Source organism: Odontomachus brunneus, unplaced genomic scaffold (assembly GCF_010583005.1).
Source record: "Odontomachus brunneus isolate Ranch 3 - 2012 unplaced genomic scaffold, Obru_v1 Obru_scaffold_025, whole genome shotgun sequence".
NCBI lineage: Eukaryota > Metazoa > Arthropoda > Insecta > Hymenoptera > Formicidae > Odontomachus > Odontomachus brunneus.
The window spans coordinates 483,323-497,979 of record NW_022639475.1 but is presented as its reverse complement, the minus strand read 5'-3'; the positions used below and the strand labels follow the sequence as shown (position 1 = coordinate 497,979).

General features: G+C 45.5%; 1 protein-coding gene across 2 annotated transcripts in view; it reads left to right on the top strand.

The window, feature by feature from the left end:
* Positions 1 to 13,742, top strand: part of LOC116842418 (heparan sulfate glucosamine 3-O-sulfotransferase 5) — a 59,495-nt gene extending 45,753 nt beyond the window's left edge. For both annotated transcript variants that reach the window (XM_032811623.1, XM_032811622.1), the window contains 3 exons: positions 2,113 to 2,206; positions 7,638 to 7,851; positions 7,940 to 13,742. In XM_032811623.1, coding sequence (XP_032667514.1) covers positions 2,148 to 2,206; positions 7,638 to 7,851; positions 7,940 to 8,830 — 1,164 coding nt within the window. In that variant the 5' untranslated portion in view covers positions 2,113 to 2,147 and the 3' untranslated portion in view covers positions 8,831 to 13,742. The remainder of the gene's footprint in view (positions 1 to 2,112; positions 2,207 to 7,637; positions 7,852 to 7,939) is intronic.
* Positions 13,743 to 14,657: the final 915 nt, after the last annotated feature.

Here is a 14,657-nt window from a genome sequence, read left to right as displayed (position 1 = left end):
CCACTTTTTGATTTTCGAAATTTTTTTTATTGTGCTAGGTTGTGCTAAGTTGTGCTAACATTGTGCTAAAGTATTATCTTCGAAAAATAATCATGGAAGGAATAAAACGAAAAAAACGATTTTAGGCAGAAAAGAAGAAAAGTTAGATTTATATTCGTATAAGTCAACCAAACAATATATAATTATATAGCTGAGTTGCTCTAGGCTAGCACAAGTCAGCACAAGCTTCAGTTTCGCGAACACTAGAATTTAAAGGGCACTTTACTCTTGACAACGTCTACGTCATTAATCACGACTTCTAGACTTTGGATCGACTCAGAATTGCATATCTGAGTTGTGCTAGCCTAGCTCAAGTCAGCACAAGTTTCAGTTTCGCCAGCACAAGAATTTAAAGGGCACTTTACTCTTGACCGCGGCCCTTCGCGCTCGAAACCTATGTCATTAATCACGACTTTCTTATTTACTTCCGTGTAATTTAATATTATCTTCATCAATCAAGTTGCGCATGCGAAAGATTGCGAAAATCAAGAATAAAATACCTTTAATATTTTTGTGCTAGCGAAACTAAAGCTTGTGCTGACTTGTGCTAGGCTAGCAAAACTCAGATATGCAATTCTGAGTCGATCCAAAGTCTAGAAGTCGTGATTAATGACATAGGTTGCGAGCGCGAAGGGCCGCGGTCAAGAGTAAAGTGCCCTTTAAATTCTTGTGCTGGCGAAACTGAAACTTGTGCTGACTTGTGCTAGGCTAGCACAACTCAGATATGCAATTCTGAGTCGATCCAAAGTCTAGAAGTCGTGATTAATGACATAGACTGCGAGCGCGAAGGGCCGCGGTCAAGAGTAAAGTGCCCTTTAAATTCTAGTGTTCGCGAAACTGAAGCTTGTGCTGACTTGTGCTAGCCTAGAGCAACTCAGATATATAATTATATATTGTTTGGTTGACTTATACGAATATAAATCTTACTTTTCTTCTTTTCTGCCTAAAATCGTTTTTTTCGTTTTATTCCTTTCATGATTATTTTTCGAAGATAATACTTTAGCACAATGTTAGCACAACTTAGCACAACCTAGCACAATAAAAAAAATTTCGAAAATCAAAAAGTGGGGAGCTACCAAAAAAAACGGTTTTTTCCATTTTTCTCGCTCATTTTTCGTATTAAAAATTTATAATTCGAGCACAATGTAGCACAAACCTAGCACAAATCAGCACAACTGTCAAAATTAATAAATTCGAAAAGTGGGGGGCTAACTTCATACAGGCTGAGACTGAGCGCGGTGATAATCAGTCGTAGGCTCGACAGGTAAGTGAGAAGAGTCAAAAAGAGGAAAAGCAGGCGTATACTGAGAAAGAAATATTTGAAAATTTATTTGTGAGATATAAATTTTATTTCTGTGAACAAACTTTATTATCATAAATTTTTATGAATAAACTTTATATTATTTTATATTACTTTATTTATATTTTTACTGATTGCTACACGGTGAGAATATTACAGTTTTTTTTTTCATAAAAGTCATTTTTAATTTTACTATGTTCCTAGTAATAAATTCTGCCGGTAAGGTATGTCTTGTTAAGGAACGTAGTACATTAAGAGAAAAAATATGTAAAAAATACAAAATATTTTTCTGTTGTGTAGTAACATGTTTACTTAAATTAAAATTTTTTTGTTTAAATATAATAAACAGTGGCTTTCATGAAAAGCAATTGCAGGAAAAATGTATATTTTCCTGTCTGAAAAGAAATATTTTCTCAATGTAAAAATGTGCATGTTAGTAAATATACTATTAATACTTACGGAACAAATGTTTATTTTTTTTACGTATTTTTTCTCTCAGCGTAAATTTTGCTAAAAATAGAAAATTCTTGATAACACGCGTTAGTTTCTAAAATCTAAATAGCGCATGCTGAGAGGATACTGCATAATCCAGAGGTTACTGCAGAATGTCGATCTGTTCCTCAGCTACAAAATTCCGTACTAAATTTTTACTGTAAGATTCTCTCCGTGTACTACAAGACCAGCGTCGGTTTTCGCGTGCATTTTGTCCATCTTCTATTTAGGTTGATTCAATAATTTGTCTCAACAATACGGTGCGCTTTGCTCTGTTGCAGGAACTGCGACAATGTGAACGTAAAAGCGTACGCCAATGCCCAACAAGGCCCGGCCTCATCAAGAGTGGTCTCCTCAATCCCCCATAGATGTCTTGTGAGTACCGATTCAATTGCAATCGCTTTTCAATCCGCGAAACGCACGATGGTACATCTCGAATCGTTTCCGCCGTTTCTCCAGCCGATCCGTCGTATCGAGAGCTCGCGGAGTCCACGGCGAGGAGAGAGATCCGCGCGTAATTAGCCGATTAGCGTTTCCGCGCTCTCGTCCGCTGACGAGAGAAAATTGCCATTTCCCGCGGCCACGTTCCAATTGAGCGAGACGAGGTCTGATTTTGACGGAGTGAAGGACGGCTTTTTATTCCGTCGTCGGTTATCCTCGCGGAGGATTCGGGGCGTCAAACCTGACGTTCGATCGCGCCAAGTCGACCGCGTGCGTAATTCTGTCCGCCAGAATTACGCTGACACGAATTACGTAAATTCGCGTGCGGTTATATATATAATTACATGTTGATACGGTATGCTGATAATGAGCAAATGACGGGTCGTTTTGATAGTCACGAGCAGCGGGACTATCCTAGTAGTGGCGCGACGAGGCGGAAGGCAACTCTGGAAATTGCAATTTGTTCGGATAACACGGGCCGCGTGTTTCCCACGGAAACACCTCGGCCTGCCGCGCCGGGCCGCGCCAAGCCACGCCGCAACGGCGGCACAAAGCAAATTTTAGCCGGAAAACTTGCGCATTAAATGGCCCCCGTTGTGAAACGGGCTTGTGCCGACCAACCGACCAACCGGCCGGCCGACCAACGCGAACGTTGTTCCAAGCAATCCCCAGGTGAGAGCGAGTCCCGTTAAAGATGCAATATTAAAGCCGTCGGATATGCGCACGGAGTCGCTTCGTCTCGCGGCATTAAGTATCTATTTGCAGATAAAGGCAAAGTGGAAGAGTGTAGTACGAGCGAGAAACATGTTCGTAAATAATGCCGTCAATATAATCCAGGTATTTCTGCACCCGGCTAACCAAACCCGCGAGTATTACCCAGTTATTACCCGGATACCCCCCGAATATACACATTCGCGGATAGCAGCCGGGTATCCGGATAACCACATTCGCGGATATTACTCCGCTAACCAGAAAGCGGTAATAAAAAAGTAGTCTCCAATGCGCCTGCTTATTATTTGTTATCGTTAGAAAAATCAATAATTTGTAAATCTGAAATTAACTGCACGCATAGAAAAGTGTCACTCTGTTGCTAGAAAAACGGTTACTCTATTTTTTTCTTTTAATGTTAAGTTATTTTCAACAGAGAATATTTTCTGGATGATAGTCTTACAATATACTTAACACAAATTTGTCTTACTATTAGAGACACAGTAAAATTGAAAAAAATTATATGAGAAAAAACTATAAATTATGTTATGTTCTTTAATGTTAAGTTATTTTAAACAGAGAATATTTTCTGGATAATAGTCTTACAACATACTTAACACAAATTTGTCTTACTATTAGAGTAAAATTGAAAAAAATTATATGAAAAAAAATTATAAATTATGTTAAGTTATGTTCTTTAATGTTAAGTTATTTTAAAAAGAGAATATTTTCTGGATAATAGTCTTACAACATATTTAACACAAATTTGTCTTACTATTAGAGACACAGTAAAATTGAAAAAAATTATATGAAAAAAAATTATAAATTATGTTATGTTCTTTAATGTTAAGTTATTTTAAAAAGAGAATATTTTCTGGATAATAGTCTTACAACATATTTAACACAAATTTGTCTTACTATTAGAGACGCAGTAAAATTGAAAAAAATTATATGAGAAAAAACTATAAATTATGTTGTTCTTTAATGTTAAGTTATTTTAAACAGAGAATATTTTCTGGATAATAGTCTTACAACATATTTAACACAAATTTGTCTTACTATTAGAGGCATAGTAAAATTAAAAAAAATTATATGAGAGAAAAATTATAAATTCACTCCGTGTACTCAGCCCAAAAAAATCGATATACCTGGGTGCTTTTTCGTAGTAATCGAGATTGACAACACTAGAGAGGGTTTACCTAGTCGGGGTTAGGACAAAGCATAATGATTTCTGATAGGTCCGCATCCTGTCCGCCATTGTTAGGTGTGAATAGGAATGAGAGAGATCTCTAAAAAGAGTGAGAGAGAAACTCTAAGACTGAAAGCACGCTGCAGCTTTTCTCTCACTTACTCATTCACTCACTCATTTCCTCCCTACAAATACTCCCAACTACGACTTGACGACCTTTAGACAGCACTATTTGTGAATACGCGATCTCTCGCGCTGTCTGTCGTGCGCACGACTTTTTTCGTATCTTCTCGCGGCGGAAGGATGAAACGAAAAGCGACTTCGTTAGCAATCCGCTAATTGCGACTCCAACCGTGATTGAAGAACCGAATGACGACGAGGCCGTTGGAGATGCGCGGCACGCGGGAAGTCGATGATGTAACCCGAGTGTGGGATCGTACGTACCGCCGGCGAGAACGTTAGGAGAAGTCATTACGTCGGAATACAAAATGCAGCCGCATCAAATTTAGATTGCGTTCTGTCTCAGGGGTACCGACCTTTCTGCATCATTTATAGCGAATCGATCCTCCCCTCTGGCCTCCCTCTTAGCCTCTTCCTTACCTTGTCGCTCCGCTACGTCTCGTTTCGGGAGTTCGTTAGCTATTCCGAGCTTAAAAGCTCTCTCGACTGCAAGTTTCGTCACTCGCGAATCTCGATTCGTCTGAGAGCGATGTCTCTTTCTCTCTCCTTCTCCTCCTCCTCCTCTCTCTCTCTCTCTCTCTCTGTCTCTTGGACACGCAATTTACATCGTGCCTGTTGCGCTAACGTTGCAAATCTCGTCTTACATGATGAAAGAGCGTGCGCGTCCGCCGACAAACGCGAGTTGCAGCGAGTTGCAGCGAGTTACGATGCGACGACGAAACGTCGCGTCGTCTGCTTTTGCGATACATCTTCGATTTTAACGACGCGTCCGACGGCAACGACCGCGCGCGCGATAACTCGCGGTACACTTGCGCGCGGTATGTAAATATCTGACGTACGATATATCTTACGAGATAGTTGGAGCTTAATCGCCCCGACGAGAGAGAGGGCGATCCGTTACTTTTTGCCGGAGAGACGGCATGCGGGTCGATGATTTATCGCTGTTCGCGAGGAGAGAATGTGAAGAGAGGAACAGAGAGAGAGAGAGAGAGAGAGAGAGAGAAGGGGGGAGAGAAAAAAGAGCCAACCAGCCGGTGGAATCGCAACGCGAGTGACTCCGTCGCCCGGGAAAAGCGTCGTGTTCGCATCGTGTCGCTTAATCCGCCGGTCGATATTTTTGAGCCCGCATTCAATGGGAAACGAAATTAGCGGACGCGGCATTGACAGCCACCTCGCTCGTCTGTCACGCGAGCGTTCCCGCGATAAATTTGTGCCGGCAATTTGGCGTCTCGTGTAAATGCCAGTCAGCCGCATGATTATCGACCGCGAGCTCGGCGCGGTGATTTGAAATTGTTTCAACTTGTTTAGCGGGAATCATCTCACGTTCGCGGCGAACGAAAGCTCGCCTGCAGTGTATACGAGCGCGCCAAAGCTCCCGTCAATCTTACATACTCCCTGATTTTTTTCCTCTCGCCGATAAACCGTTCACGCGCGTTGCAACGGCTGAACAGGCTGTGAGCTGCTGCAAAACACGTGAATTCGCGCGCACAATGCGCTTTCGCCGCGTCGGGATTGCGGCGAGAACGAGTCCGCAAAAAATAAATCAGGGGCATTCTAGTGAAATCTTTGCGTTGGAATTCCGTCTCTCTGACGCGCGTTCTACCGTTTAATGATCGTAATATTTACGAATCCAAATGGCACTTTCTCACAAGTAAAGCTACCCAAAAGATACACTTCGATTTCTTTATAATTTGGCACAAACGTAGAAGTACAACAAATATTTAGGTTATGTTTTTTCATTTTGGCTTACTTTGAGTTTCACAGACAGTTTATAGCTTTTTAATGTTCTCCTATCATCAACAAGTACATCAAGAATACATAAGAAATAAAATTGAATACAAAATATAGTTAAATAATTTTAACAAAATCGGCATAGCTGAGACATTCTAAATTTCTTTAGCCGAGATTCCAATCGAAATATTTCAAATCTGTGCTAAATTAGTCAAAAATGGCTCGAATCTCGGTCAAACCGAGAAATTATTTGTATAAATAATTTTTTCAACTTTTTACATGTTTTGTTTAAACATTTTATTATTTATACAAATAATTTTACACATTTATACAAATAATTTATACATTTGACTTTATATTCATAATCAGCAAACCAAAAACGCCTTTATCTTGTATTTAATTTTATTTCTTATACATTTTTATTGCACTTGTGATGATAGGAGTGAGAACATTAAAAAATTATAAACTGCTCGTGAAACTCAAAGTGGGTCAAAATGAAAAAAATATTTTTTGTACTTCTACATTTGTGCCAAATTAGAAAGAAATCGGTGTATAACTTTTGGGTAGGTTTACTTCAGACACATTATTTTATTATCTCTGATCGTCAATTTGAATATATAGATCGGCGTGAGGATTTATCACATTCTAGAAAAAAAAGACAAAAAAAAGGCAGTGCATAGTTTAAGAGGCCATTTTGTAGCTGTTGCGACAAAAGTTGAATAATTATTTATTGATTATTAGAGGGAAGTATTCGGAGTATTTTAGAGGTGTGCCTAATCGATTTCAAGTGTCATCTTTTGGATATCTTTTTATTTCGATACATTTTGTAAGAATTTAAAGCATGTCTTTCCTTGCTTTTGATATCATCACAGTGAATCAGTAAAAATGTTTCTGATTGAATCAGTAAAAGGAATATGACTAGTGAGTGCTCAGTGGAAACTGAAAGAGACACTCCCACTTTACTGTCTCGTCCTGTATCTCACTGATTTTCACCAGTACAAGTAAGATTTCGCGAGGAATTCACTGATCTTTCTAAAGTATAACAGTGCATTCTTCACTGAAACGCTACATTACAATTGATGGTTCAGTTATAAGTGCAGTATTGCAATCACAAAAATCTCGCTGGAAGAAAAACCAATTAATAGCAGCGACCGTTCCTATTATTGATGCAGTTTGCAAACACAGCGGTCATTGCACGTAAATCGCATGAAGGCTGTTAATTCCACCGCCACCAACGCAGAAATCTGGATTTGGCACGGCGTATAATGAATTTGTGTGCTGTAGATTTTGCAGTGAAATTTTATTTCAACTGGTCAAAATCAACGAGATTTAAAATGGAGCAATAAAGTGGGGGCATTTCCACTGAAAATCAGCGAATGCTCACCGATGATCGGCGAAATTTGCTTTCCCTTACTGATTCCATAAGAAACACTTTTAATGATTTACTTTGGGAAAGGTTGCACTCTAGAGAACACGGGGATGTAGAGAACTTGTCGGACGTGTAGAATAAAAGTCGCGAATCTGAATATTCAACATTGGGATGGACGTTTGTCGCAGGTGGATGCCTCGCTCCGCCATGAGGCCGGCCGAGGGTGACGCGTCGGATTGCATTCTGGTGGTCGGCGTGTCCCGGCCGAAGGTGGCCGCCGCTTTCTTGTCGGTCGCCTTGCTGTCCCTCTTCCTCACCTTCCACATACTTTACGATAGCGCCGTTTACAGCCTCCACGCCGTCTCCGCCGTCGAGGGACGCACCGTCGAGCTAGTCTCTCAGGTAAGCGTGTTCGCGTCGAAGACGCCGTATTCTCTCCGCTAACGATTTCGCCCGAGGTCATTGTCCGCTATATCCTGATTGATGGCAGGTACGCGCGACGCCGCCCCTCCTCTTCACCAACAAGGTTCACTTCCCGCGCACGAATCGCCATCTACCCCAGGCGATCATAATCGGCGTACGCAAATGCGGCACACGGGCGTTGCTGGAGATGCTGTTCCTGCACCCGCAGATACAGAAGGCGGCCGGCGAGGTGCACTTCTTCGACCGTGACGACAACTACGGCAAGGGCCTGGAGTGGTACCGGCGGAAGATGCCGTACTCGTTCAAGGGCCAGATCACCATCGAGAAGAGTCCCAGCTACTTCGTGACGCCCGAGGTGCCGGAGCGGATCCGCGCGATGAACGGCAGCGTCAAGTTGCTGCTGATTGTGCGCGAGCCGGTAACCAGGGCGATCTCGGATTACACTCAGCTGCGTACGCACGCGGCGACCGCGTCCACGTTAACCAACGGCACGCCGCAACAACAACAGCAGCAACAGCAACAACAGCAGCAAGTTGCCCGCAGTTTCGAGGAACTTGTGATGCGACCCGACGGCACTATCAACGAGTCTTACAGGCCGGTCGCCATCTCCCTCTATCACACCTACATGCACCGCTGGCTGGAGGTGTTCTCCAGAGAGCAGATCCTCATAGTGAACGGCGATCAGCTGATAGAGGACCCGGTGCCGCAGCTGCGCCGCATCGAGAACTTCCTCGGGCTCGAGCCGCGCATCGGCAGGCACAACTTCTACTTCAATCACACCAAGGGCTTCTACTGTCTGCGGAACGAGACATCGGAGAAGTGTCTGAGGGAGAGCAAGGGCAGGCGTCACCCGCGCGTCAGCCCGATGGTCGTCACGAAGCTGAGGAAGTTCTTCAACGAGCACAATCAACGCTTCTACGAACTCGTCGGCGAGGATCTCGGCTGGCCGGAGGAATAACCATCGTGGTGAGTCCCGACCCGAGTCGCGCCTGCATCCGGAGGCGATCCCGCGCGATCTCCGCGCTCGGATGTTCTCTCGTCAGCGCGGAAATGCGCGCCACTGGGATCAGACACCAGCAGCGCGGGCACGGAAGTGTGTTCCGTCGCCGACGTGGGAGTTCCGCGGGGCAGCATCTCGCGTACAAACAGCGGCGTCTGACCTGTCCGCGGACACCGGCGAGGATAAGTACCTCTTCTATCATAGATTGTCGATTTATTTACTCTCGACGGCGTCGGCCGACAGGAGAGCTGTAACGGGCCGACGTTTTTCAACACACACTCGCCCGAAATGCAACGTCGGCGCGCCGTTGGGCGGCCGGATGCGCGCGAGACCACAGCGTCTCGTTATCGAATTATTATCAAACGTGTTAGCGTACGCAAAAAAAAACAAAAAAAAAAGTATACAAGACACGCACATACATCACACACACGTACACACGTACACACACGCATACAAGTTACAGTAACGCCGGCCAAAATAAGGTGGAGGCGCGGATCCGCGAAGCGACCGCCGTTCGTCTCGCCGACCCGCGCGTATCCACGCGGATCACGTGTTGGTCCGTGACTTTACATATCAATTTTACATATCGATAGTTTACATATCAATAGGTTAACTAGTTGGTACGACAAAGATTGAATATTTTTATAATCCACATTGGAAGTTGTTATATCGCTTACGTCGTTAAGGGTATATTACGTATAATGCGCGGGAGGGAGGCACACACTCCTTCGCGCGATATCACAGAAGATCGCGGGTTTTATTTAACGCGCCTCTCTCGCGCACGCACGACTCATGTCCCGCCATACAAAGAACACGCGGAGTGTAGAATGCCGATTCCGTGTCTCCTGCTGAAGGAAAGGTGGAGAAGAAAGGCTGAAATTTGTGCGCGACTCTTCAGTTTGCTCTCATCCGCCCTCGAAGCTTGCTTCTTCGTCCGAGGTTGTTCCCTCTTCATCCCGCATAGAAGAGAGAAAAGAAGGGGGAAGAGCACGAACGCTCCTCTCCATCGTTCTCTGACACTGGATATCGGCGCAAGCGTTCCTCTGGGAACACGAAGAGAGAAGTAGGGTGGAATCCGACCAACCGCGAATAAACTCGTCAGCGGTAGCATAGGACGGAACGGCTCGCCGCGGCTTTATTGTAGAAACGTTATAATCGATTATTTTCTAAATCTCGGCGTAGAAAGGGCTCGGACGGGGTTACGCTTTTATATATAAATTCTAGCGAGAGGGGGGAAGGGAGAGAGAGAGAGAGAGAGAGAGAGAAAATTCAGGGTGAAACGCGCCATGGTACTCGGCGCTGCGCGCGCAGGGGAAGGCGCGAGAGCGACGAACGCGACAACGTGAGCGCGTTTAAAGATTCATCGCGGTTGCACGGTACGTGTTCTCCTAGGTTATTGAAAGAGTTGTTAATTATTGCGCGGCCGATTAATAATTCGACGAGCACGACGTCGACGACGACGGAGGCGACGAGCGTCGCGCGGTGGGAGTTAATTAACGCTCCTTCAGTTCGCGCTCGTCGAGGATTCCCCGACCGAGCTGCGAATCGCGTGCTGGAAATCGCGCGCGCTCGTTATCGACGCGACAATTGTGTCGCTATTTTCCGCCGTTTTTTCTCGATCTCGGCTCGAGAATTTCACGTGGACACGCGGGCCGCGACGAGGTGTCCACCGCAGCAGTAGGGGGATGTGTTATGACGTGGACACGTCCACACAGCTGGGAACGCCACAGAGGAAGAAAAGGAGATTAAAGGGACGACGAGAGCCGTGCGCGACGGCGAGTATTTCTTCTCCTCTCGCGAGCATCCGGCGTAAGCCATAAATAATCCGCTTTACGGCGCAAGTGAGTCGTGCATGCGCGGCAAAGTGCAGTCCGCGCCGGTGCGCTGCGCGTTTATTCCCGCGCGATAAATACCGGCTCGGCCGGGCTCCGTTTCATCGGCGCCCGAAGACGCCCGTGAAACGGAGCGACGGCGATTCCTAGGCGGCCGGGGTGCGTCAATGCCTCTTCTGCGGCACGCGGGCCGCGGTAAATCTCCAGGGGACGAGTTCGATATCTCTGGAATTGCGAGTAGGGCCGAGTGCCTTGGACTCGACGAAAGTTCAAGATACAAGAGAAAATACAAGGGACACGAAAGGAAGGTTCTCGAGAGGGACAGGATTGTTCTTGCTTTTTCTGGACTCGGGGGGGTGCAGACTCGCGCCTTCTCCCCGTTCTCACTCTGCGGTTTTTGTTTCGCGGGCTAATCGAAAGAGCGCCGTTAATTGCGACGCTGCAATTTGCTCAACCGCCGCGCGCTTTCGCGGTTTCGCTCGGCCGATCACCGGTCGAGAAGTTAAGCCGAGGGTAGGTCTCGGCGAGACGATAATTTCAAGTCCGCGAGCGATCCCAGGCCCTCAAAGAGGCTCGCAGTGTCGCGCGACTGCGTCGTTCATCCTCCTTGCCGTGCATACGCTTTGATCTCACCTTCTATGCTCTCGAGGACTCGGTTGCGCGTTCGCCTAAGTTGCCATTTCCCCGTGCATGCCTCGATTCCCCGCAAGATACCTCGCGGTGTGTACTGTTTGCAGCGCGTTCGGCACGTAAGTCCCTCGCGGCTTAACCCTTCAGTAGGCGTGTGCGCTTCTTACCCCACTTCAGGCGCGTCTGGTCTACCACGGTAGATGTGTACTCTGCCAAATGTATATGCTCTTCGAAAATACGTACTAATACGAACAATAGACTATGTGCGCTTCAAGAAACGCGATGTATCTTTCACTATGTTTGTACATAGTGCGTATATACTGTGTATGTACATAGTAGTGATACGTAGCTTTCGAATTAGATCGCGCCTAACGAGAGGTTGATACCGAAGCAAAACAGATTCCATCTTTCCTCCACGATCCACACCTTCGAGCGCTTTCGAATCGCGACGCGAGTGAGAAATTACATTTGCAAATGAATTGCCGATTACGCAATGTGTAGAGAGAAAGAGAGAGAGAGAGAGAGAGAGAGAGAGAGAGAGAGAGAGAGAAAAGGGAAGGGGGTTATCTAGTGACACTAGTGAAATAAAATTGTTCGACGGTGCCATAATTTGCTTGGTACTGCGTCCTTCATGGATTCGGTTTTGACGTCTCATGAACACATATTCACTTCTTCAGCAGACTTCTTCAGCAGAAGAATGACCTGAGACTCGGCCGTTCCCGAATTCTTACTTAATAAAAATAAAAGCATTTGATTAACCTCACAACACATTGATTTTGCTTCGGAATTGGTATCAATGCGTGCTCCATTCTCAATCAGCATCTTTCAGCGGGAGATCGAGTCATTCGCGTATTTTAATATGTTCTTTTTCGCTCGTCATTTGTTTCATAACGTCTGCATGAGTCACTCGATACGTCTTCTTTTTCATCAGCAAATTTAAAGGATGTAATTATACTTCCACGTTTAATCTCGTTTACGTTGCCTTATTAACTACTGGAATATCAGTAATTTTTATTGATCTTCGATATTTTAACGATACTTTCTTGGTTGATTTGAGTAAACGTTCTTTAACATTAAGCTCAAATAAGTCACTGCTGTCTTATAGTATGATAATTGAATGTGACGATAATTTTCTATCAAAGAAGTTTTTCATTGTACGAATGAGTAGTCGATGATATAGTCCACGCACATCTTTTATAGTCTCAGGTCGTTCCGTTCCTGAAGAAGTAAACTGGAATGTTCAAACGTTGAAAACAAATCCATGACGGACGCGAAAGCCAGACCAAGTATTTCCACACCGCGGAAATATAAAAGTATCGCCATAACTTACGTATAACGTAAGTTACGTTGCATGACTTATTTCGCTTCGTTTATTATTTTTCCTTTCTTTAATTTCTTGTTGCATTTTCTCCTTTCCTCTAAGAGGCTTAGCTTGTTTAATAAAAATGAAATCTTTTCTATGTAATCTGCGAGCAGTAGAATAAATTCGCGAATTGTCAAAATATCGTCAATAAACGATCTTGGCGATGAAGAAACGAAAAAAATGAATATAAAAAACGGAATAGCGTCTCTCACTGATTGTTTATTCAATCAGAGCATTCAATATACGCCTTTTTATTTGAGGAAAATTAATCTCGCGAAAGTCAGGTCAGACCTTCGACTTACGTGGGGTATTGTATAGTTACTACCTCTTTCACACGTCAAACGAGTCCGTCACGTACGTTACATTGTCGAACAATTTTGTTCTCCCGCTAAGATTGAAATTATCGCGCCCAACGCGACCGCTCTTATTAACCTATCACTCCTACTGGCGGTTTTCCATCGATTGACGTCCTGCGACCGGCGACCCTCCCTCGTTATCCCGCGGACGAATGTCGGATTTCACCTTGAATCGTGACGGTGCGAGTTTTATTCGACTCACGCGTGACACGCGATCATCCTTCCCGGCTTCATTTGAGCGCACGCAAAAACGCACCGTTTTGATATTCCATCTCACGAACGACCGAAGAGACCGCGTTACGGCCCCTCCCCGACCTCCGCAGCCAATTAAGGAACCTTGTAGAGCTTCTTCGCGAGAGTCACGCCACGGCCTGATAAGCTGGAGAAGCGCAGCTGGCCACGTTAAGTCCCTCGCACACTCGGTTACTCGCTTGTTCAAACAGCGGAACATTCCTCGACGTACTCTGCATTCCAGCGAACAACTCCCGTGCATTTTTCCATCCGCAATCGCGCTCTGACCTCCTCCGAGCCGTAATTAATCGTGTATTTTCAGGGACGAGCGTCACTAATCGCCGAGCTTTTTCCAGAGAGAATTCGTGGACGGACGGCTGTGCGTTCTCGATTATAATAATCAACAAAACGGGAGATCCGAGAGAGAGAGAGAGAGAGAGAGAGAGAGAAAAGAGAGAAACAAAGAGACAGAGGGGAAAACGGAACCTTCTGGTTCATGACGAATATCAAGCCACTATGACCCTAATAAATCCTCCGTCGAAACGTCTATCCGGCGCGCGATGTCGTTAAAATTACGCCACGAAAAAATATCATCTCCAGCCGCGGCGCAAGATAAATATTGTTCCTCTCTGTCTCCCCGCGCTTCCGCGCGAGTAAAAGTTTGATCCTCTGCGCGGGCGCACGCGATGACGATACCTCTCTCTCCTTCGACCCCGGTCCTTCGGCCGTTCACCCCGACTTTAGCGGAGTTAACACTCCCTCTCCCGCCCCCTTCCGCCCCCGCCCCTCCTCGGTGAGTGCGATTTTTCTCCATTCTCTCTCTCTCTTTCTCTTTCTCTTTCAGCTCTCGCAGTCTCTCCTCTCACGCTTTTCTTCTATTTTTTCAACTCGTCCGCGTTTTTTCCTTCAACGTCCGGCCGATCTATGAGAGTTCCGTGCGGCAGGTCCTTTCATCCGCGCGGTGTTTGCGAATGTCGAAACAAATATTTCTAGCCGGAGTTAGCACGGAAGCCTCTTGCAAATACGCCGTTTTATACGCGCGAGGGCGCGTTTTCGATTGAAATATAACGACGAGAACGCCGGCAGCTGGGAGCGATACGGCGTGTATCGAGAACGTTGGGCACACTTATTCGTCACGGGGTATCAGGTCGCATCGGAATATCTGTCGTCGATTCGTGCATGTAATGCACACGTACGCGCACGCACACACGGGCCGCGTAACCAGGTAGAAATTGAATCGGGGTCTTTCAGGGAACAGCTGGCCGTCGCTGTATCGCGCGGAGGGAGCGCGACTCTTCATCCTCAACTGATCGATATTGCTCGCCATTCACGCGGACGTCCGGCGAGAAATGTACGCAGATCCGGCGGATCCC